General features: G+C 38.9%; 2 protein-coding genes across 7 annotated transcripts in view; one reads left to right on the plus strand and one right to left on the minus strand.

Annotated features, from left to right (window-relative positions):
* CWC27 (CWC27 spliceosome associated cyclophilin) overlaps nt 1-8,971 on the minus strand; it is a 242,323-nt gene extending 233,352 nt beyond the window's left edge. For all 3 annotated transcript variants that reach the window (XR_009690553.1, XM_061129697.1, XM_061129696.1), the window contains exon 1: nt 8,583-8,971. Coding sequence is in view for 2 of the 3 variants with exons in the window: in XM_061129697.1 (XP_060985680.1) it covers nt 8,583-8,624 (42 nt within the window). In the remaining variant the exon portion in view is untranslated. The remainder of the gene's footprint in view (nt 1-8,582) is intronic.
* Nucleotides 8,972-9,087: 116 nt separating this feature from the next.
* The window catches only part of SREK1IP1 (SREK1 interacting protein 1), a 33,910-nt gene continuing 18,086 nt past the window's right edge, over nt 9,088-24,911 (plus strand). For 2 of the 4 annotated variants that reach the window (XM_061129703.1, XM_061129702.1), the window contains exons 1-3: nt 9,088-9,263; nt 15,027-15,095; nt 18,549-18,596. In XM_061129703.1, the coding sequence (XP_060985686.1) occupies nt 15,050-15,095; nt 18,549-18,596 (94 nt within the window). In that variant the 5' untranslated portion in view covers nt 9,088-9,263; nt 15,027-15,049. The remainder of the gene's footprint in view (nt 9,264-15,026; nt 15,096-18,548; nt 18,597-24,911) is intronic. The other 2 variants (XM_061129700.1, XM_061129701.1) reach the window with 2 other exon arrangements.

Genomic DNA, 24,911 nt, shown 5'->3' on the forward strand with positions numbered 1-24,911 from the left:
ACGCTGAAAGAAATACAGAAGAACCAAAAGTACTAATGTGCATGATTTTCTCAATCCTTTACACTTTCTCTACAAAAAGAAGGGGACATTTGTTGAGTGCCTCCCATGTGCCAGCCTCTGTGCCAGACACTTTACATACCCTATCTCATTTAATCCTCATTTGCAAGGTAGGTATCATTACTCCTATTTTATTTATGATGAATCAGAGACTCAGATAGTCAATTTATCTAGGGTCTACAGTGAACACACTTAAACCAAAGGCTATCTAATGCAACCCATGCTGCTTCCATCTCATCATACTGCCTCCACAAAGTTCTCCATAAATTCCACACTATGCTGGAAAAAAAAAGTCCATCAAACTCTAGGGCACCATCACACGTTGCAAAATAAATCTCCAAGTTACCCTGGTCACAAATAATTTGAGTAGAAAACAGTGTCTAAGTCAAAAGCACTCATATATTGCTTTGCATATGAGCATATTCAGGCATACTTCTGAGACATCACAGGTTTAGTTTCACACCACTACAACAAAGTGAATATTGCAAAAAAGTGAGTCACATAAAGTTTCTGGCTTCTCAGTGCATACAGAAGTTATGTTTACCCTAGACTGTATGCAATAGCATTATGTCTGAAAAGACAAAGTGCAAACCTTAATTTTAAAATACTTTATGACTAAAAACTGCCAATCTACATGTAAGCCTTTAGCGAATCATAATCTTTTCGCTGGTGGAGGGCTTAAAATGTTGCAAGAATTACCCAAATGTGACCCAAAGACACAAAGTGAACAAATGCTGTTGGAAAAATGCCAAGAGGCTTGCTCTTATATGTATTAGTGCATCACTTTGCTGTATACCTGAGACTAACACAACATTGTACATTAACCACACTTCAATTAAAAAAAAAAATAAAAGAATAACTGAACAACCAATGGATCACTGAAGAAATCAAAGGAAAAAAAAAAACACACCTAGGGACAGAAACACCACATACCAAACCTTATGGGGTACAACAAAAGTGTTTTTAAAAGAGAAGGTCATAGCAATATAGGCCAAACTCAAGAAACAAGACCATCTAAAACAATCTAACTTTACACCTAGATGAACTAGAAAAAGATGAACAAACGAAGTCAAAAGTTAGTAGTAGAAGAAAGGAAATAATAAAGAACACAGTATAAATAAATGAAATAGAGACTAAAAAACAGTAGAAAAGATCAATGAAGCTAACGACTAGCTCTTTGAAAAGATAAACAAAACTGACAAAACTTTAGCCACACTCACGAAGAAAAAGAGGGCTCAAATAAGTAAAATCAGAACTGTAAAAGAAATGACAACTGATAGCATAAAATACAAAGGAGCAAAGAGATACTCTGAACAATTACATGCCAACAAATTGGACAACCTAGAAAAATATAGACAAATTCCTAAAAACATACAATCTTCCATGACTGAATTGTGAAAAAAGAGAAAATCTAAATAGACAGATTACTAGTAAGGAGATCTAATCAGTAATCAAAAACTGCCAACAAACAAAAGCACAGGATCAGATGGCTTCACTGATGAATTCTACCAAACATTCAAAGAGTAAATATCTATCCTTTTTAAACTCATTTTACAAAGCTAGCATTATCCTGATACCAAAACCAAAGACACCACAAAACAAGAAATTACTAGAGCTAATCAATGACTATAGTAAAGTTGCAGGATATAAAATTAACACACAGAAATCCCTTGCATTCCTATATACTAACAAGGAGAAAACAGAAAGGGAAATTAAGGAAACAATTCCATTCACCATTGCAACAAAAAGAATAAAATACTTAGGAATAAATCTACCTAAAGAAACAAAAGACCTATATATAGAAAACTATAAGCCACTGATGAAAGAAATCAAAGATGACACAGATAGAGAAATATACCATGTTCATGCATCAGAAAAATCAATATAGTGAAAATGAGTATATGATCGAAAGCAATCTATAGATTCAATGCAATCCCTATCAAGCTACCAACGGTATTTTTCACAGAACTGAAACAAATAATTTCACAATTTGTATGGAAATACAAAAAACCTCGAATAGCCAAAGTAATCTTGAGAAAGAAGAATGGAACTGGAGGAATCAACCTGCCTGACTTCAGACTATACTACAAAGCTACAGTCATCAAGACAGTATGGTACTGGCACAAAGACAGAAATATAGATCAACAGAATAAAATAGAAAGCCCAGAGATAAATCCACGCACCTATGGACACCTTATCTTTGACAAAAGAGGCAAGAATATACAATGGGGAAAAGACAATCTCTTTAACAAGTGGTGCTTGGAAAAGTGGTCAACCACCTGTAAAGAATGAAACTAGAACACTTTCTAACACCATACACAAAAATAAACTCAAAATGGATTAAAGATCTAAATGTAAGACCAGAAACTATAAAACTCCTAGAGGAAAATATAGGCAAAACACTCTCTGACATAAATCACAGCAGGATCTTCCATGACCCACCTCCCAGAGTACTGAAATAAAAGCAAAAATAAACAAATGAGACCTAATTAAACTTAAAAGCTATTGCACAACGAAGGAAACTATAAGCAAGATGAAAAGACAGCCTTCAGAGTGGGAGAAAATACTGGCAAATGAAGCAACTGACAAAGAATTAATCTCAAAAATATACAAGCAGCTCCTGCAGCTCAATTCCAGAAAAATAAACAACACAATAAAAAAATGGGCCAAAGAACTAAAGAGACATTTCTCCAGAGACATACAGATGGCTAACAAACACATAAAAAGATGCTCAACATCACTTATCATCAGAGAAATGCAAATCAAAACCACAATGAGGTACCATCTCAGAATGGTCAGAATGGCTGCTATCAAAAAGTCTACAAACAATAAATGCTGGAGAGGGTGCAGAGAAAAAGGAATCCTCTTACACTGTTGGTGGGAATGCAAACTAGTACAGCCACTATGGAGAACAGTGTGAAGATTCCTTAAAGAACTGGAAATAGAACTGCCATACAACCCAGCAATTCCACTGCTGGGCATACACACCACGGAAACCAGAATTGAAAGAGACACATGTACCCCAAAGTTCGCTGCAGCACTGTTTACGATACCCAGGACACGGAAGCAACCTAGATGTCCATAAGCAGACAAATGGATAAGAAAGCTACATATACACAATGGAATATTACTCAGCCATTAAAAAGAATGCACTTAAATCAGTTCTAATGAGGTGGATGAAACTGGAACCTATTATACAAAGTGAAGTAAATCAGAAAGAAAAGCACCAATATAGTATACTAACGCATATATATGGAATTGAGAAAGATGCTATCAATGACCCTATATGCGAGACAGCAAAAGAGACACAGATGTAAAGAACAGTCTTTTGGACTCTGAGGGAGAAGGTGAGGGGGGAATGATTTGAGAGGGTCAGTTCAGTCAGTCAGTTCAGTTGCTCAGTTGTGTCCGACTCTTTGCGACCCCATGAATCGCAGCACGCCAGACCTCCCTATCTATCACACACTCCCGGAGTTTACTCAAACCCATGCCCATCAAGTTGGTGATCCAGCCTTCTCATCCTCTATCATCCCCTTCTCCTCCTGCCCCCAATCCCTCCCAGCATCAGGATCTTTTCCAATGAGTCAACTCTTCACATGAGGTGGCCAAAGTACTGGAGTTTCAACTTCAGCATCAGTCCTTCCAGTGAACACTCAGGAATGATCTCCTTTAGGATGGACTGGTTGGATCTCCTTGCAGTCCAAGGGACTCTCAAGAGTCTTCTCCAACACCATAGTTCAAAAGCATCAATTTTTCGGCGCTCAGCTTTCTTCACAGTCCAACTCTCACATCCATACATGACCACTGGAAAAACCATAGCCTTGACTAGACGGACCTTGAACATATATATTATCACATGTGAAGCAGATCACTGGTCCAGGTTCAATGCATGAGACAGGGTGCTCAGGGCTGGTGCCCTGGGATGACCCTGCGGGGGTGGGGTGGGGAGGGAGGTGGGAGGGGGGTTCTGGATGGGGAACACATGTGCACCTGAGGCTGATTCATATTGATGTATGGCAAAAACCACTACATTATTGTAAAATAATTAGCCTCCAATTAAAATTAATTAATTAATTAGAAAAAAATGAACAACAACAACAACAAAAATAAAGGCCAGAAAGTTAAAAAACAAAGTCCATACTACCCAAATAATCTATACATTTAGTGTAATCCCTACCAAAACTCCAATGGCATTTTTCAAAGAACCAGAACAAATAATCCTGAAATTTGTATGGAACCACAAAAGACCCCAAATGGACAAAGAAACCTTGAGAAAGAATAACCACCCAGAGGTATCATGCTCCCTGATTTCAAACTATACTACAAAACTATAGCAATCAAAACAGAATGGTATTGGTATAAAAAACAGAGGCATAGATCAATGGAACAGAATAGAAAGCTCAAAAATAAGACCACACTTACATGGTTAATTAGTTTACCATGGAGGCAAGAATGCATAATGGGGACAGGATACTCTCTTCAATAATCTATCCTGGGAAAACTGAACAGCTCCAAGTAAAAGAGTGAAACTGAACCACTGTAATATACCATATATAAAAATAAACTCAAAATGGACTTACGACTTGAATGCAAAATCTGAAACCATAAATACCCTAGAATAAAAGACATGCAGTAAGCACCTCTGGTACTGGTCTTAGCAAATTGCTTTTTTTTTTTTTTTTTAATCAATTTCAAATGCAAGGGCAACAAAGGAAAAAATAACCAAACAGGATGATATGAACTAACAAGATTCTGCACAGCAAAGGAAGCCATCAACAAAATGAAAACATAACCTACTGAATTGCGAGAAGATATTTGCACATCATATATCTGATAAAGGGTTAATCTCCAAAATATAAAGAGAACTTATATAACATATGTAACAAAAAATCTGTTTAAAAACCACATGTAAGGATCTGAATACACATTTTTTCCAAAGACATACAGATGGGCAACAGGCACATGAAAAGATGCTCAAAATCACTAATCATAAGGTAAACGCAAATCAAAACCACAGTGAGGTATCACCTCACACCCAACAGAATGGTTATTACTAAGAAGAATTAACAAGCATTAGCAAAGATATGGAAGAAGGGAACATCTGTGAACTGTGGGTGGGAATATAAATTGGCACAGCCACTGTGGAAAACACTGTGGAGGTTACTCAAAAAATTCAAAATGAACTACCATACTAACTAGCAATTCTACTTTTGAATATTTATCGAAAGAAAAAGAAGACACTAACTAGAAAAGATATATGTGCCCCTACGTTCACTGCAACATTATTACAAAAGCTAGCAAAGTAATGCTCAAAATTCTCCAAGCCAGACTTCAACAGTGAGTGAATCAAGAACTTCCAGATGGTCAAGCTGGATTTAGAAAAGGCACAGGAACCAGAGATCAAACTGCCAACATCCACTGGATCATCAAAAAAGCAAGAGAGTTCCAGAAAAACACCTACTTCTTCGTTGATTATGCTAAAGCCTTTGACTGCGTGAATCACACACATCAAGACTGCCAGGAGAAGTATCAAGGACCTCAGATATGCAGATGACACCACCTTTATGGCAGAAATTGAAGAAGAACTAAACAGCCTCTTGATGAAAGTAAAAGAGGAAAGTGAAAATGCTGGCTTAAAACCCAACATTCAAAAAATGAAGATCATGGCATCCAGTCCCATCACTTCCTCGCAAATTGATAGGAAAATAATGGAAATAGTGACAGACTCTTTTCTCGGGCTCAAAAATCACTGCAGATGGTGACTGCAGCCATCTGAAATTAAAAGACACTTGATCCCTGGAAGAAAAGCTATGATCAACCTAGACAGCATATTAAAATTCAGAGACATTACTTTGCCAGCAAAGGTTCATCTAGTCAAAGCTATGGTTCTTCCAGTAGTCATATATGGATGTGAGAGTTGGAGTATAAAGAAAGCTGAGCGCCAAAGAATTGATGCCTTTGAACTGTGGTGTTGGAAAAGACTCTTGAGAGTCCCTTGGACTGCAAGGAGATCAAACCAGTCCATCCTAAAGGTAATCCTGAATATTCACTGGAAGGACTGATGCTGAAGCTGAAGCTCCAATACTTTGGCCACCTGATGTGAAGAACTGACTCATTGGAAAAGACCCAGATGCTGGGAAAGAATGGAGGCGGGAGGAGAAAGGGATGACAGAGGATGAGATGGTTGGATGGCATCACCAACTCGATGGACATGAGTTTGAGCAAGTTCCCGGAGTTGGTGATGGACAGGGAGGTCTGGCGTGCTGCAGTCCATGGGGTCGCAAAGAGTCGGACGTGACTGAGCGACTGAACTGAACATATGGAAACAACTTCAGTGTCTGCTGATGGAGGAGTATAAAGAAGACACAGCAGAATACTCCTCAGCCAGAAAAAGAAAGTAATATTGCCATGTGCCTCAACATGAGTGGAGCTTAAGAGTATCAAGCTAAATGAACTAAGTCTGGCAGAGAAAGATAAATACCACATGATTCCATTTACATGTGGACTCTGAAACAGAAACAAATAAAACCCAGACTCTTAGATACAGAAAACATTCTGGTGGTTGCCAGAGGTGAGAAACAGTGAAAATGGGTGGGAGGTGAGGGGTAGAATAGATGAAGGGAATCAAGAGGTGCAAACATCCAGTTGCATAAGTAAGTCAGTCATGGGGATGAAAATACAGCATAGAGAATACAGTCAATAAAATGGCATTAACTTTGTATGCTGACAAGTGGTAACTAGACTTATTGTGGTGACCATTTTGTAAGGTTTCAAATGTTAAATCATGTTGCACACATGAAAATAATAATGTATATCACATATACCATACTTCAATAAAAAATAATAGGGATAATATCTTCATAGGTTCGTTGTGAGGACAAAATGAGTTATTATACACAGACTGCTTAGAACAGTACCTGATAGAGTAAATGCTCAAAACATGGTAGCTATAGTTGTTGTAATTATTATTTTTATAAACATTTTTAACAACAGGAAACTTATAAAAGTAAGTTTATATGGTAAAACCACATTATGGTTGGGTCACCTTTCTAACCAGGTTTTCTTAATCTTTTCATTGGTAAGCTACTGAATTAAAAAAGAAGGTACATTGCTCCTCCTTCAGCCATACATTCCATCTGGCCATAACTACTCCGTCACGTTATCAGTGGCTCTTTTTCTTAACGCTTACAAGTAAGATAATACTGTGATAATGTTTCTTAAAAACAAAACATATGGGTTAATATAAAATATAGATTAAATCATAATACACGGAAATTTCATCTTCAGCAGATAAGGACATTTCGGTCGAGGGGTACTTTCTAAGTTGATACTACTCTTTGAAGAGAGAAATTTTATCCCATTTATTTGGAATATCTTTGAATCCTTTTAGTACAGACCACTAAACAAACATTGATTAAGCAAACTTATTACATCTGCTTTAAATTCTTTCCAGGCCAAAATTATTTTCTTTTTATTTTTAATTGGAGGATAACTGCCTTACAATATTGTGTTGGCTTCTGTCACACATCAACATGAATCAATCATAGGTATACAGGTGTGCCCTCCCTCTTGAACCTCCCACCTTCCACCCTATCCCACCCCTCTAAGTTGTCAGATAGCACTGATCTGAGTTCTCCAGGCCAAAATTCTCACCAAGCTGTCTATGGTACAGAATTTTGAAGCTTCAATTCTTCAATTGGTTTTATGCAATTAAAAAGTCCCAAACTGGTTTTGAAGGAAAACTTGGGCTATGCCTGATATTCTCTCTCAGTCCAATTCTGTTCAGAAGAACAATGTTTAACACAGTCTGCATACACTAATTTTCATGACTATTTCATCAGTGTATATTTCACCCAACTTATGCTGTGATAATAGCGACAATGCTGGCTTTTCTTTCCACTACCCAGTTTCGCTGACAAAGCCCAGGTCAAAAGATACTTCGTCCACGAAGACTTTCTACTTTACCAGTTGCTAACTTCTCAGTAATACCATAGCAAATGCTCCTCTGTCCACTAGAACGCCTAGCAAACATACCATTAGGTTTTTCTCTACCTGCCTGCCTCTAAAACTAAAACCATTAGCTCTTCTAGGGCAGCAACAGGTTTTATCCATCCACCTTTGTATTCCCCGCACCTGGTGCCTAGTAGGCATTCAATAAAGAATTGTATAACAAATGGAGAAATAGCGATCTCCAAGTTTAGCAAAAGAATGTCAATTTTTAAAACATACTTGGCTTTTTACCTACGACCCTAGAAAACGCATGCAGAGTTAGGGTGAAGCAAAACAAGGAACAGAGCAGCCAGGAGGTTGGTAGATGGAGAAATAATTGTTGGTTGATGAAGAAATCTCCACTTGAGGATTTTTTCAATTATGTGCTGAGAAGTGCCAGCATACGGTTTTCAATGCAATCCTGCTCAGGGACATAGGTAAAGTTTTTGCAATCTCTTTCACCCCTACAACCCCAGAATTCCTTTAATCAATGAGATATCGCTTTGGGGAGCCCAGGTACCCTAGGTGAGGCTCACCTTCCCGTTCGTGGGAGGCTCCTGTATGTAAATGTTGCTCATTCTGGTCAGTGCTCAGGACTCCGCTCCTAAACGGGGATGAGAGCGAACCGCCGGTAACTAGAGCTGTCCACCTATCGGTCACGCTTCCTTAAATTGGGAAGTCGCGGAAAGCTCCAGCCGGTCAATATCCCGCAAGACAGTGGCACCACAACAAACACTCTCTTCCCAAAGCTAGGTCCTCACGGACGCCGCCATGTTCCTCCCGGACCCGAGCACCGCTAATCCTGAAAAGGGGGATTCCAATGGTGTCCAGAGAATTGAGAAGAGACTATTAATCTTCTGTAGATTAAGTTAACTTGTATTCCAATTTTTAAACCAACAGTTCGTAAGTCTTGGTGTTGTTTACTTCACTACACGCGTGGGCAGGTCTCCTTCACCCCCTCGAAGCTGGCAGTAATGGTTCGCGCCGTGTGTGGTGTACAATACGATTCCCCCGGAAACTGCATCAGCAGCCACTTGGTTCCGCGACCTCCAGGGGCTTTTAGGGCCTTCGCCTCCTGTCACCCGGGTGCCGCGGCGCGGGTGGGAGACAGACGGCCCCCTGGCTGGGTGTTGTCCTCGCGGCCAGCGGGAAGCGAGCGATCCCTCAGAGGCCCAGGGGTTCTGCGACCCCTCTTACCAACGCCATGGCAATTCCAGGTAAAGACCAACCGCAGGGGTTTGGGCGAGGGAGGGAGTAGTTAGGGTAGGTTAGTGTGCGCCGGGTAAGGAGTAGCGCCCAAAGGTGGAGGCGTTAAAATTATCAGGTTCGTTTGGTTTACAAGAAAAATTTTACAGTCCAAAAATAAACTCTAAAGGAAAGAAAAGAAGAAAGAAACTATCTCCCCCCGCAGCAGCCCAGCTCCCACTGCCAAAAACGGACTTAAAGGGAAAGTATATATAGGGCGGCGTGGGGGAGGGGGTGTTTGAGACAGACTCCTATCTGCAGGCCTAGGAGGCAGCTGGCCCAGAAAAACTAACCTCAACTTTAGTATGGTTTGAAAGTAAAATTTGAGGTGGCAACACTTGGCGGACCCAAGAAGCCGAAGGCATTGTTTGCACTGGAAGTGTCAGGGCTGAGATGAGCCTCTGGGGTTCCACTTCTCTCTCTTCCTGTTACATGTAGTAGCTGTGTGGTCCTGAACCCTTTTTTTTTTTTTTTTTTGCCCTTCTGGGCCTCAGTTTCTGCAACTGTTTAAAAAAAAAGAAGAAGAAAAAGGAGATGTGTTGATTTATACCTGTGGTTCCTTTCAGTTCTCCTTGCAGGAGCTATTTTGAGAAATAAACACCACCACCCCCACTCCCACCCCTCCCCCTACTCAAACATGCAACTTGGAGATTCACAGTACTTACTAAAGACAGAATTGCTGTGGTTCAGAAGCCCTAACTTTGTTTTAACCTGCCCTCGCCAGTATTATTGACCACGTTTGTTCTGTGGCAGCCTTTGCTGAACTATACTTTGCACATAGCTGTTACGTATGGGAAGGTTGGACTGTTCTACCAACTGCAGTTTGGGAGGATCACACAGGGCACTGTCAGTTCAGTCATGTCCGACTCTTTACGACCCCATGAACTGCAGCATGCAGGCTTCCCGTCCATCACCAACTCTGGGAACTTGCTCAAACTCATGTCCATTGAGTTGGTGATGCCATCCAACCATCTTATCCTCTGTCATCCCCTTCTCCCTCCTTCAGTCTTTCCCAGCATCAGGGTCTTTTCCAGTGTCAGTTCTTCACATCAGGTGCTCAGAGTATTGGAGCTTCAGCATCAGCTTCATTCCTTCCAACGAATATTCAGGATTGATTTCTTTTAGGATTGACTGGTTTGCTCTCCTTGGAGTCCAAGGGACTCTCTAGAGTCTTCTCCAACACCACAGTTCAAAAGCATCAATTCTTTGGCGCTCAGCTTTCTTTATAGCCCAGCTCTCACATCCACACATGACTACTGAAAAAACCATAGCTTTGACTAGACAGATCTTTGTTGGCAAAGTAATGTCTCTGCTTTTTAATACACTGGCTAGGTTGGTCATAGCTTTTCTTCCAAGGAGCAAGCGTCTTTTAACTTCATGGCTGCAGTCACCATCTGCAGTGATTTTGGAGCCCAAGAAAAGAAAGTCTGTCACTGTTTCCATTGTTTCCTCAACTTGCCAGGAAGTGATGGGACCGGATACCATGATCTTCTTTTTTTCAATGTTGAGTTTTAAGCCAGCTTTTTCACTCTCCTCTTTCACTATCATCAAGAGGCTGTTGAGTTCTTCGCTTTCTGCCATAAGGGTGGTGTCATCTGCATATCTGAGATTATTGATATTTCTCCTGGTAGTCTTGATTCCAGCTTGCACTTCATCTAGACCAGCATTTTGCATAATGTACTCTGCACGTAAGTTAAATAAGCAGGGTGACAATATACAGCCTTGACGTACTCCTTTCCCAATTTTGAACAAGTCTGTTCCATGTCTGGTTCTAAGTGTTGCTTGACCTGCATACAGGTTTCTCAGAAGGCAAATAGGGTGGTCTCATATTCCCATCTCTTAAAGAATTTTCCAGAGTTTATTGTGATCCACACAGTCAAAGGCTTTAGTGTAGTCAATAAAGCAGAAGTAGATATTTTTCTGGAACTCTCTTGCTTTTTCTATGATCCAATGGATGTTGGCAATCTGATCTCTGGTTCCTCTGCCTTTTCTAAATCCAACTTGACCATCTGGAATTTCTCAGTTCACGCACATTGAACCCTGGCTTGGAGAATTTTGAGCATTACTTGGCTAGCGTGTGAGACCAGTGCAATTGTGTGGTATTTTGAACATTCTTTGGCATTGCCTTTTTTGGGGATTGGAATGAAAACTGACCTTTTTCAGTCCCATGGCCACTGCTGAATTTTCCAAATTTGCTGGCATATTGAGTGCAACACTTTAACAGCATCATTTTTTAGGATTTGAAATAGTTCAACTGGAATTCTAACACCTCCACTAGCTTTGTTTGTAGTGATGCTTCATAAGGCCCACTTGACTTTGCATTCCAGGATGTCTGGCTCTAAGTGAATGATCTCACCATCATGGTTATCTGGGTCATTGAGATCTTGTAGGAGATGAAAGATACATTTATTCATAGACCTGGCAATTTTCATTAAAGGCATATTGCATGCTAGGCTCTGTGCTAGGCCCCAGGAATACAGTTGCTCTTCGCATAGGACTTACACTTTAGCAGTGAAAAGAAAGTACTAGAAAGTCAGACAGGTGTATGACAGGGAAAATACACAGCCTTGAGGAGCACATAGAAAGGGCATCTGATAGGAGACTGGAGAGTTCAGAAGGACTTTCAGAGGATGTGGCATTTAGGATGAGAACTGAAGAATTGTGGGAGCGGGAGTTATAGCTGGAGCGACCAGATATGCAAAGGAAGAGGAAATGTGTGAGAAGACGAAAGGAAAGATGTGCCCTTTGGATGGAACTCCGAGTACAAACAGAGAGAACTGAGAAATTAACTGGAGACAGAACAACAGTAGCTAATATTTACTAAGCATTTGCTGCATGTCAGATGTGTCAGACGCTGTCTCAAGCATTGTGTTTTTCTCTTATTTAACATTGGCACCCACACTGTGAGATAGGTATTACAATGTCCATTCTGCAGTTCAGAATGCTGAGGGACAGAGAAGTCAAGTGAGTAAATTGAGACAGCTAGGAAGTGATGGGTCAGGTTCCTCTGGACCCTGTGTGCTTATTATCCATTTTGCTATGTTTTAGTATAATTACGAGGCAATTTCCCATTCATAGAGGACGTTTTAAGCCATGAGAAGGAGTTTGGATGTTTCCATCAGGAACACAGGAAGAGATTTAAGGATTTTTAAACATACTCATGTTTGGAAAGCGCATTATGGCTGCACAGTAGATTGGAGGAGAGCTAGTTTGGAGGCAGAGTCACCAGTTCAGAGTAACTCTGGTAAGTTATGATGATGCCTCACCAGATGGTCTCAGTAAAAAAGGAGAGAAGTAGATAGATTGGAGATACATTTCTGGTGGTCAAATCACTGATTGATTCATGGTAGGTGAGTAAGATTGGAAATGAGGTACACCTGGGTTTCACTATTAGGCAGTTGGGTGGGGCTATTTCAGGCAACACCTGAGAAGAAGCAGTTTTTGGCGAGATGATGTGTTCAGTTGGGTCTTGTGTTGAGGTGTAGTCATGGAATGGGAATATCTAATAGACACTAAGAGAGAAAATCTGTAGCTTAGGAAGGAAAACAGAATCAAAGAACAATTTGGTGTCATCCACACACTTATAATAGGCCGGGGGAATGGAAGTCTTTGCCCAGGTGGAATGTGTAGAGTGTGAAGGGAAGGTCTGTGGCTGGAGCTTGGAGAACATCAACGTGTAAGGGGCCAGCGGAGAAAGTCCAGTCTTCACAGTAGATTGCCTCAGCATCCTGATAAGCTGAGTCAGCCCTGGTGGCCTTTGCTCCACACAGCTGCATCCTGAGTTGACCTGCTGCCACTGTTGGTTTCATTATTTGAGCAAGTGTTTTGAGCACCACTGCGATATAGGCACAGTGGGGGACACAGTGTCACAGCCTGTGTCCTCATAAAACTTAGGTCAAGTAATGAAATGTAATGCACTGCTTAAGAAAGAGGACAAAAGTGATTTTTTAAAAAAAATCCTTATTGAAGTTCCCTTAGACTTAGACCAGAGTTATAGATATGTTAACCTTCTTTCAATTCAAAATAATGCTTCAAAGTGTAATCATCTTAAATTGTGCGATTAAGTTAGATGGTAAGACATAGATAAACTGCTTAAGCCCAGGAAAAAATTGAAATAATAAGCATGACAGCACTGTAAAAGCACAGTGCCAGTGCCATTAGAAAATACAGAAAATGTGAAGGTAATTTCTCGGATGATTGATCCAGATAGTGTATTACACGAAAATAGGGCTGCAACGATTCTGATCATCAAAAAGGACAAGAATGCGCTTTTATTTTTAGGTATAATGCTCATACAGATGTTGTTGTTCAGTCGCTCAGTCATGTCTGACTCTTTGCGACCCCTTGGACTGCAGCACACCAGACTTCCCTGTCCTTCACTGTCTCCTGGAGTTTGCTCAGATTCGTGTCCATTGAGTCAGTGATGCTGTCAAGCCATCTCATCCTCTGCTGCCCCCTTCTACAGCGTGGCGTTTTTTTGGGTGGGCCTGCTAGTGATTATTACAAAGTATGACTATAAAGTATCAAGGTTGGTTTCCACAAACGATAATCAGCCTCCCCTATTTTATGGTCACCTGCTTTAGCTGCTTTTCCACGGCAGTATGTGTAACCATTGTGTAGGTAACACAATGAAATGTATACCTTGTTACTTAGTGAAATTATGGACTCGGAGTTGTTATTAAGGAAAGGGCATTTTAACACACTGAAACTCAGTGAAGTTGTGGTTTAGTTGCTATATCGTGTCCGACTCTGGTGACCCCAGGTTCCTCTGTCTGTGGGATTTCTCAGGCAAGAATACTGGAGTGGCCTGCCATTTCTTTCTCCAGGGGATCTTCCCATCCCAGGGATTGAACCCGCGTCTCCTGCACTGCACGCAGCTTCTTTACTGCTGAGCCACCAGGGAAGCCCCTCAGTGAAGTTTTCTTTCTTTTGAAACTGCTTTTATCATTCACATTCTTACATTCATGTTAATAATTAACCATTCCCGGTGAAGAGTTACCTGGCACAGGTGGCAATGTATGTTATTGATGTAGGTGGCAGGAAAACTTTTCTACAACTTGAAGAATCATATGTACATAAAAAATCTGAATATTTCCATCACCTCAGGAAGTTTCCTTGTGTCTCAGTCATTTCCCCCTACCCAGCAATCATTGTTTTGTTTTCTTTTGTCTTTTAATTCCTTTTCTTCTAGAGCCTGTCATGTTTCAGATAGACTAATGACAATAGTTTCAAAGCTGGCAATTGGGAGCTGTAGAAATGACTGATTCCCAACTGTTGAAGTATTTCCTTAAGTTTATAACCTCAAAGCAACAAAAATTTGTTGAGAATCTCCTAACCACTCTACACCATGCTAGGCACTAAGTTGTATACAAAATGTAGCATGGCCCAAATCTGGAGAATCTAGCATTTTTCGCACCTGTAAGTTCCCTGGGAGGGGAAGGACTCCTACCACTCAACCTCAGCAGAATTCTAGATTCAGAGGAAGCCTCTGTAACATATAATAATGCAAGATATAAAGACTTCTACAATTTGCTCCTAAAATCTTCAGTTAATGAAATTTTATTGAAAATCTGCAATGTAGCTTCTCTGAAGAATTTACAAGTGCAGTCATTGCCTTTTGTCTACAAATACTTGCATGATAGCAACTCTTCTTAGTGTTGGGTTTGGTTTGTTTGAGGGAGGATTCTTGGCTTGGTTTTTGAGAAAGCAACTCATTCACATGTTTTAAATTTTAGAGATATAAAAGGTCTGTAGTGACATGTCTCCCACCCTTTCCCCCCTGGAGCCAGGACTGCTTTCTTCAGGTAACCAATGTATATCCTTGAAGAGATTTTTTTTACATTTCTGTATCTATTAATGTAATGTATATAAAATGTATATTATGTATAACTGTGCAGGGGTTTTCCTTCCTTTTATACAAATAGCAATGTACCATAAGCAATATTCTATAGTTTACTTTTTTCTTTCAGAGGTCATTGCATATCATTTAAGTAAACATCATCCTTATTCTTTTATACCATAATTGATGACTAGATTACTTCCACTCTTTTACTGTTACAAATATGCTGCAGTGAATAACTTTGTACATAAACCTGTATGCATTTGTGCAGGTAAATTGAGGATTAGTTCCCAAATGTGGATATGCTGTATCAAAGGAGTATGTACTTGAGTGCTTCTGATGATTTTGTCTGCTTCCTTTCCATAGAGATGGTACTGGTTTATACTTCTACCAGGGATACACATATGTATATGCCCTGCCACGCTGTCTCCAACCTTTTCAATTTCTGCTGTCCAGATAAGTGAAAATGGAATCCAGGATAGATTTTAATGTACATTTCATTTATCATGAATAAGGCTGAGCATCTGTCCACATGTTTCAGAGTTGTCTTTATTTCCTTTTCAGTGAATGTCGTGTTCCGTTTCTTTGCCCCCTTTTTTCCCTGGTGGCAATTGGTCTTAATGATTTGGTGGGTTTTATAGAGTAGGGATAACTGCCCTTTGTTGGTACTAGGAATTGCAAATATTTTTTCCTATTTTTTTTTATGTGTATTTTGAGTTTGCTTTTGGTAGTCTTTGCCATTCAGATTTTGTTATGTAGCCAGATTTCTGAGTTTTTATTTGATGGCTTTTGGATTGTAGGTCATGATTATTTAATGGCTTTTGGATTGTAGAAACATTTTGAGGGAGGCAGGTTTATTATTCTCAAAACTTGAAGAGGAGTGCAGCAGAGAACAGCATGGGAACCTAAGTGGGGAAATGGAAAACTTGTCAGAGTCAGGGCCTCCCTTACAATCCTGCTGTTCAGTTTGACACAGATCTCAAGTACTGGTGTATCAACAGAGTTCTTGTTCCAGACAGCAGAAACTGGCTTCTTAATTTAGGCAGGGAAGGGAAGATAGGCTCCAGGTAGAAGGTTCAAGAAAGATAGGTTCCAGGAAGATAGGTTCAAGGTTCCAGGTAGAAGCATTTAGTTGGCCAGATAGTCACAAAAATTATAGACAAATGAAACTTGAAATCTTAATTTAACCAAAGGCTGATGAGGAAATAGCTGATGTGAAATTATTTAGAGTTCTTATTATACTTCCCTTTCGTGTAAAAATGACAACCTTATTAAAGAAGATGAACTGCTCTGAAAAAGTTTCATATTTTATTCATTCTAAAAATATAAGATACTTGAATGATGATTTTTATCAATGTCTTTTGTCAAAGATGAGTTAATTTTTAATACGTGCTGAGATGAGATGATTTCAAATCTGTCCATTACAGCGTCTTGAGTTTGCTGTAAGAAAGATAACGGGGCATTTAGCACAGTTTTGTTCAGTGTTATTCAGTGTCTATGGTTTCTATGGAAACAAACTTGACATTGACCTGGATTCTCTGAGCCTTTTTTTCAATATGCAGTTATTTCATAACAAAGAGCCTGATTTTATTATTAACCCAATTTCATTTCACAATTCTGCTACAGTGCAGCATATGTGTTTTTATACTCTGCAATAAAACCCACAGGTTTCAGGGGAGAAAAATAAGGTTGGGGCACCACACTCAAAAATTTCATCACTGTTACATAAAAAATCATAGGAACCTATCTGCACATGTTAATTTGCTAAGAGATACATAAATACTGAAATAAGTAGGGCATTATACCTTCTAAAAGACCTGAAGTTTGCTGTGGAAGTGGAATTCAGAAGAGTTGCAGCTTGTGAGTTGTTCTAAAGTAATAGTAGGAAGGTGATAATACAAAACCAGATAGGTATGGATGCTGCTCTCAGCACACAAGGGGTGAACTGAGGTCACTAGAAATGTTTTGAGATGTGCCCATGTGTGTTTTAAGGCTCCAGTCAACTGGATGCAGTTTTTTGTATTCACCTAGTCTATTTCATGGACACATGGTACTCAAAGTGTTCCCTCTTATATGCACTGGAACTAATTTATGTCTTTAAAATCAAGCATTGTAGCAGAACTGACTGTATTTTTACTAGAACAGCTCAGTAATGTATATTTTAACTGGAAATTAATATTTGACTTTATAATACTGAAATGGTTTGAAAAAGATCTTTTTTTAAAAAATTAGGTATATTATATTGCACTAGGTACCGTATTAAATTGGGATATCTCCATTTGAAGGATTTGGAAGTGAAACACCCTTCATTAAGTAAATAGAGTAATACTGTACTGGCCCTCTGATTGATTGATGGGAGCCCTTACTGGAGGTTAAAATCAGTTTCAAGTATATATACACACACACAGTGGAATATTATTCAGTCATGAAAAGGGGTGCTATTCTGTTTTGTGCTACAGTATGGATGAACCATGAAACCTTAATTCTAGATACAATAAGCCAAGTGCAAAAGGATAAATGTATGATTCCACCTATATAAGAGACCTAAAATAGGCAAATGCATAGAGACAGACAGCAGAACAGAGATTACCAGGGGCTAAAGAAAGAGGGGGCTGGACTATATTGTTTATTGGTTACAGTTACTATTTGAGATGATACGAATAAAGTTTTGGAAATCATGTAGTGGTGATGGTTGCATAACATTGTGAATGTACTTAACACCGCTGAATTGTACACTTTGACTTGGTTAAGATGATAAATTTTTGTATGTATTTTATCACAATAAAAAATATTATTTCATCTGTTATTTGTATCTTCAACATTACTTGTAGGTACCACTAATTATACAGAGATACTGCAAATACTTATAAACATGGTCAGACTGAGTCTGTGACTAGTTTCCTTTCTCTTGTCAAAATTTGAGTGCCGATTTGAGATGTTCCTTCTAATACATAGCAATTAAAGTATCTTTCTAAAATTTCACCAGTTCCTTTAAGAAAGTTAGAATTTCTTTTTCTTTTAAGGGTAAACAGAAGAACATTTGTTAACCTGAATGTTTACATATTTATCTAGTCAATTGCTTTGTATTTGAGGGATAGGCCAAAGTACCCTGGAATTTCTTCTGCAGTGTTAGAGAATCCTTGAAATGTTGAAACTCTTGACTATCATACTGCATTTCTCTTGTGTTAGAGAAAAATATCTTCTGTAAGTATTTGTCAAGGAAATAATTTGAATGAATTAGCTTTTCCAATGATTTCCAGTAATTATAATAATTGAGTAGTACTCTAGATCATGGGGGATTTGGTTTTTTTAAGAAATAAATACTATCGCAAGTGGTTTTCTCAGCTTTTCCATGTGATGAAATGTTTGTTTTTACTTATCTATATGTCTTCTAAAATATTATCTAATTGTATTTCAGGTTGCAACAAGGACAGTGTCCGAGCAGGCTGTAAAAAATGTGGCTACCGTAAGTACATTAAAGAATAGCATTTTGTGCAATGAACCATTGCCTCTTTGGACAATGTGATTTAGCATCATGATTTCAGGCCTTGGGCATAGTCCTTTAGCTCTGTTATTTGGCTCGGGTTTGCAGAAAATTCAGAAATCCCTCTGTCAGCACTAAATACTCACTTCTATTCCCTGCCGTGGACCCAGTGACAGGTGGCTGTGTATCTGGTGACTAGCAAAGATGTCATGAAGTACAAGTGGAGTAGATGTAGGAGCTTGGAGAAAGTCTATTCCAGAAAAAACTATATAGATACTTAACCTTTTATTCCTTATCCCTGCAGATACTACGTGAAGAGGTGAGCAGTGGAAACTATTTATGAAAGGTTTTCCTGTTGATTGAATTAACTCTTTATAAAGGTGAATTCGGTCTGGTGAAACCTTGATTTAAACAGCTCCATTATGATTAATGAAATGGAATGGAAAAGTAAACTTCAGCATGTGCAATTATGCAATTTAAATCTGTACTTATGGACTGTAAGCAAATACCATTTCTCTACATAAATGTGACAATTCCTAAAGCCTTGATAACAGCTCTAACAATGGAATTACACTGTTTTCTAAGTTGTTTGGAGAAAATGCAAATGAACCTGGATTGTTGTTGATACTCTAGTTCATAGCAGAGTTATTTTGTAACAGAATAAAGATGTTCTTGTATGGAAAAAAATTTTATTTTTTAAATCATGCATTAAGAGAGTACTTGGGGTATGAATCTCCAAGAGAAGGTCTAAGAATAGAGGGAGGTGGGAGGGGGGATCGGGATGGGGAATACGTGTAAATCTATGGCTGATTCATATCAATATATGACAAAACCCACTGAAATGTTGTGAAGTGATTAGCCTCCAACTAATTAAAAAAAAAAAAAAAAAATGCATGCTGGGAGAACCAAACCACATGCCTCCAAGCAACAACTGAAACCTGGCTCAGTTGAAGCTTCCTAACTAGCAAAAGTGGGCATGTAGGTATACATATCCTTCATATAAATAAAAACTCCTGACGAATGTGCTCGCATGCAAGAAATGAGTACAATGAAGTCTTTTCTGTTTTTTAAATTTGCTTATATTTATTTATACTTTATGTCTTTCAATCCTTCTTAATTTCATTTCTTTATTTAATATTTAAGTTTAGGAGTGCCCACAGTGAAAAGCTGTGGCATAATGAGTAAGCCCATGGTGAGACGCAGAGAAGACATACCTAAGTGAGGCTAGTGGTTATGGGAAGAGGGTAGAGGGGTCTGCACGTGGTTTGTGGGGGAAAGGCACACAGAGAATTAGTCAAGGTTCTGGTAACAGTCTGTTCCCTCACGTGAGAGATGCAGCTATTTACTTCATTCTCTTTTAACTGTAAGTATTCATTTTATATACTCTTCTCTAGTCTTCTCTATGTGTGATGCACTTAATGATAAAGCTTGTTTGAATTTTTACATTAAAAAAGACTTAAGGAAGTTCTATATATATAAATGCTATATTCACTTCAAAATCTAGAATGGATTTCCCAGTTTGTCTACTAATATCAGTGTGTCTACTTGGACTTCTTTTAACGTGAGACTTGGAGGAAAGCCTAAAGTAAAGAGCTAGTCTGAGCCGGGTTCTGGCAGTTCTGGTGGATGGGGGTGTTGTACAGCCACGGAGGGCTGAGCGGGAGCATGTGTTAGTCGCTCAGTCGTGTCCGACTCTGCGACCCCGTGGACTGTAGCCCGCCCAGGCTCCTGTGTCTATGGAATTCTCCAGGCAAGATTACAGGAGTTGGGGTAGCCATTATCTTCTCCAGGGGATCTTCCCAACCTAGGAATCGAACCTGAGTCTCCCACATTGCAGGCAGATTCTTTATCATCTGAGCCACCAGGGAAGCCCAAAGGGGAGCCTAGGGGACTGCTCCTTGGAAGCGGTGTTAAGAAGCGGGGGGCGTGCTAATAATACTGAGGTAAGCTGTAGAGCGGCATCTTCAGGGAAGAGCCAGCTATCCCTTTAAAAAGTGGTAGAGGGAGCTTTCTGAGCACAGTTTGTCCACAAGGGATTGTGTGTTTCAGCAGCTGTCATAAAACGATTGGGAGATACAAGGGTGATGGTTAGTTAAGTCAGAGGAACAGAAAGAGCAATGTATGGGTGAGACTTCAGGGAAGTTACATGAATACAGATGCCAATACTTTTGGGTAGGAATAGAAATGATAGGGATGTGAAGTTTGGGGGGATTAACTGGGTTTAAGAATTCAGAAGTTTAAAAAAAAAAAGAATTCAGAAGTTTATAATGTAGTTCTTATGTTCTCAAAACTCAGGACCTAAGATAGAGACAGAGCTTGGTTAAATTCATTGCATTTCATTGCTAAAACAACCCTGTGAGGTAGGTAGATTTCATAGTCCCAAGAGGTGGCTAGGTGGTAAAGAATCTGCCTGCAATGCAGGAGATACAAGTTATATGCCCAGGTCAGGAAGATCACCTACAGAAGGAAATAGCAACCCACTCCAGTATTCTTGCCTGGAAAATCCCATGGACAGAGGAGCCAGGCAGGTCATGGTCCATGGGGTCACAAAGAGTCAGAGGTAACTTAGCAATTGAGCACACAAACATTTTTAGGAATATTCAGAACCATTGGTCTGCCACCTAGGTATAACTTTTACGCAGCGGGCAATAACTAGCTGTGTGACTTGGGGCAAGTTACTTAACCAGCCTGTGATTCAGTTTCCTGTCTGTAAAATGAGATTATAGTACTTATTTCCATAGACTTGTTGTAAAGATTAAATTAGCTAATGTAAGTTCTAGATCTATGCCTTGCCATAGTTATTCTTCAAAAATCAAGAGGATTATTCTGTTGTTAATTATATATATATATTTATATAATGTATAAATTATATATATTTGTAAATATATATATATATATTTCAGGATTGCTCTGAAAACTGGGAATTGAATTCTGGTTATTTGTAAGACTTTTTATTATGCCATGGTATTTTTTTCCTCATTCAAAAAATTTATGGTAAAATACATATAACATAATTTGCCATTTTAACTTCTTTTAAGTATACAGTTCAGTGGCGTTAATTACATTCCCAGTATTGTACAACCATCACTCTCAGTTACAAAGCTTTTTCATCATACCAAACAGAAACTCTATAAACATTAAGCACTAACTCCCCACTCCTCCCTTCTTCTAGACTCTGGTAACCTCTAATCTACTTTCTATTTCTATGAATTTGGTCATTCTATATATTTCATGTAAGTGGAATCATATATTTGTCCTTTTGTGTCTGACTTATTTCACTTAGCTTAATGTATTCAAAAGTTCGTTCATGTTGTAGCACATATCATAACTTCATTTTTCCTTATGACTGAATGATAGTTCATTGTCTAGATATACCACATTTTCTTAATTCATTTATCTGTTGATAGACACTTGGGTTATTTTTACCTTTTGGCTGTTGTGAACAATGAGCAATGAATATTAATGTGTACACATCTGTTTGAGTCCCTGTTTTCAATTCATTGGGGTATATCACTAGGAGTGGAACACTGGGTCATATATGTTGAGCTTGAGGAGTTGCCAGTTTTCCACAGCAGCTCCATCATTTTATATTCCCACCAGAAATAGATCAATATAAGAGTTCCAGTTTCTCCACATTCTTGCCAATATTTATTTTCCTTTTTCCTATTTTTTTTTGATTTGTAGCCATCTCAGTAGATGTGGTAGTTTATGATTTTCATTTGCATTTCTCGAATGACTAATTATGTTGTATATCTTTTCATGGTCTTATTGGCCATTTGTATATCTTCTTTGGAGAAATGTCTATTCAGTTTCTTAGGCCTTTTTTTATTTGAGTTGTCTTTTTGTTCTTGAGTTGTGGGAATTGTATATATACTAAATGCTAAACCCTATCAAATATATAATTTGGAAATCTTCTCTTCCATTCTGTAGGTTGTCTTTTCACTTTCATAATTTCTTTGCACAAATGTTTTAAATTTTGATGAAATTCAACTTACCAGTTTTATCTTTTGTTGTTTTGCTGTTAGTGTTTTACATGTAAGAATCCATTGCCAAATCCAAGTTAAAGAAGACTTACCCCATGCTTTCTTCTAAGATTTTTATGCTTTTAGCTCTTATATTGTAATGGTCTTCGATCCATTTTGAGTCAGTTTTTGCATATGATGTGAGGTGAGGAATTCAACTTTATTAATTTGCATGTGGAAATCCTGTTCTCCTAGCACTGTCTGTTGAAGAAACTATTCTTTCCCCATTGAATAGACTTAACAAATTTGTCAAAAAGCAATTGGCTATATACGTGTGGGTTTATGTCTGGACTATTTCACTGGTTTATGTGACTCTCCTTATGACTGTATCACCCTGTTTGATTTCTGTAGCTTTGTGCTAAGTTTTGAAATCAGGAAATATGAGTCTTCCACCTCTATTCTTTTTCAGAATTTTTTGGCTCTTCAGGGCCTCTTGTATTTTTATATAAATTTAGGGGTCTGTTTTTCTATTACTCAATAAGCCCCATTACTTTTTGCAATCAGCTACTGAAATGTTATAACTTTGAAATGTCTGTGCATATCTGTGGTCAAAATTTAATTTTCTGATCATCTAAGAATTTTTCTGCTCATGAGAGTCTATTTAGAAAAGAACTCACAAGAACAATATTTTGGAGTCATTTCCTAAGTTTGCTCACTTAGGTTCCCCAATTGAAAAAAAAAGAAAATTTTTTTGTAGCTTCATAAGCAGTGCGTCTTATTATCAGTTTAGGGTCAGTTTCATTAAAGCAAGACTAAAAAGGATGTGAGACAAAGACTGCTGCCAGTGTGGTTATTATTTAAGTAGTTTATTTATATTAAATAATAGTGACAGTATAAGGTGTTTGGATGCCAAGCTAGTTTAAGTAAAAGAAAAATTGTATCATCAGAAATTCTGATCAAAATGGCAAGCTAAACCAACATAGAAAGTCTTTTGTTTGGCTCCAAACAGAGAGAGATACTGGAGAAAAATATAGTAACAACAAAAATAAAAATAAACTAGCTCAAAAGAATAAAAGGAAAATTGCCACATGTTAGAAAGGAAAAGGAGCTCAAAGCCAGAGTAGGGAATGATAGCTGAAAACAATGAGGTTCACAGGCCTCCTGGGTAGACTTTTATGGAATACAGAATGAAGCTTTAGACCCCTGCAGGATCACAGCATGGCTGGAGTGGAGGCTCTTGGTTAAAGCCAGACTGCTCAAAAAAGCAGTGAAGCAGGAATTACAGAAGTTTCATTTACTGTCTAGGGGAAGTGATGAGAAAGTTTACTGTGGTTCAGTTCAGTTCAGTTCAGTTGCTCAGTCGTGCCCGACTCTGTGACCCCATTAATTGCAGCACGCCAGGCCTCCCTGTCCGTCACCAACTCCCAACTCCCGGAGTTTACTCAGACTCATGTCCATCAAGTCGGTGATGCCATCCAGCCATCTCATCCTCTGTCATCCCCTTCTCCTCCTGCCCCCAATCCCTCCCAGCATCAGGGTCTTTTCCATTGAGTCAGCTCTTCGCATGAGGTGGCCAAAGTATTGGAGTTTCAGCTTCAGCATCAGTCCTTCCAATGAACACCCAGGACTGATCATCTTTAGGAAGGACTGGTTGGATCTCCCTGCGGTCCAAGGGACTCTCAAGAGTCTTCTCCAACACCACAGTTCAAAAGCATCAATTTTTCGGGGCTTAGCTTTCTTCACAGTCCAGCTCTCACATCCATACATGACCACTGGAAAAACCATAGCCTTGACCAGGCAGACCTTTGTTGGCAGTGTAATGTCTCTGCTTTTTAATATGCTATCTAGGTTGGTCATAACTTTCCTTCCAAAGAGTAAGCGTCTTTTAATTTCATGGCTGCAGTCACCATCGGCAGTGATTTTGGAGCCCCCCAAAATAAAGTCTGACACTGTTTCCACTGTTTCCCCATCTATTTGCCATGAAGTGATGGGACCAGATGCCATGATCTTAGTTTTCTGAATGTTGAGCTTTAAGTCAACTTTTTCACTCTCCTCTTTCACTTTCATCAAGAGGCTTTTAGTTCCTCTTCACTTACTGTGTTCAACTTCCTGTAAAACAATAATTAGAGGAAAAGGAATAATTCAGAATTGACAGCCCAAGCTTACACCACTTGTACGTATGAGGAGTGAATTTACACTGCCTCCAATGAGGCAGAAACTAGTTTCCCAAGCTAAGAAATTAATATGAAAAGTTAGTCTGTTATCAAATTAACTTAAAAAAGTAAGTCCAGCTACATGCCATTATTAGTGAAACTACTTAGAAAACTGAAAACTA

The sequence above is a fragment of the Dama dama genome, chromosome 25, assembly GCF_033118175.1.
Source record: "Dama dama isolate Ldn47 chromosome 25, ASM3311817v1, whole genome shotgun sequence".
Lineage (NCBI taxonomy): Eukaryota > Metazoa > Chordata > Mammalia > Artiodactyla > Cervidae > Dama > Dama dama.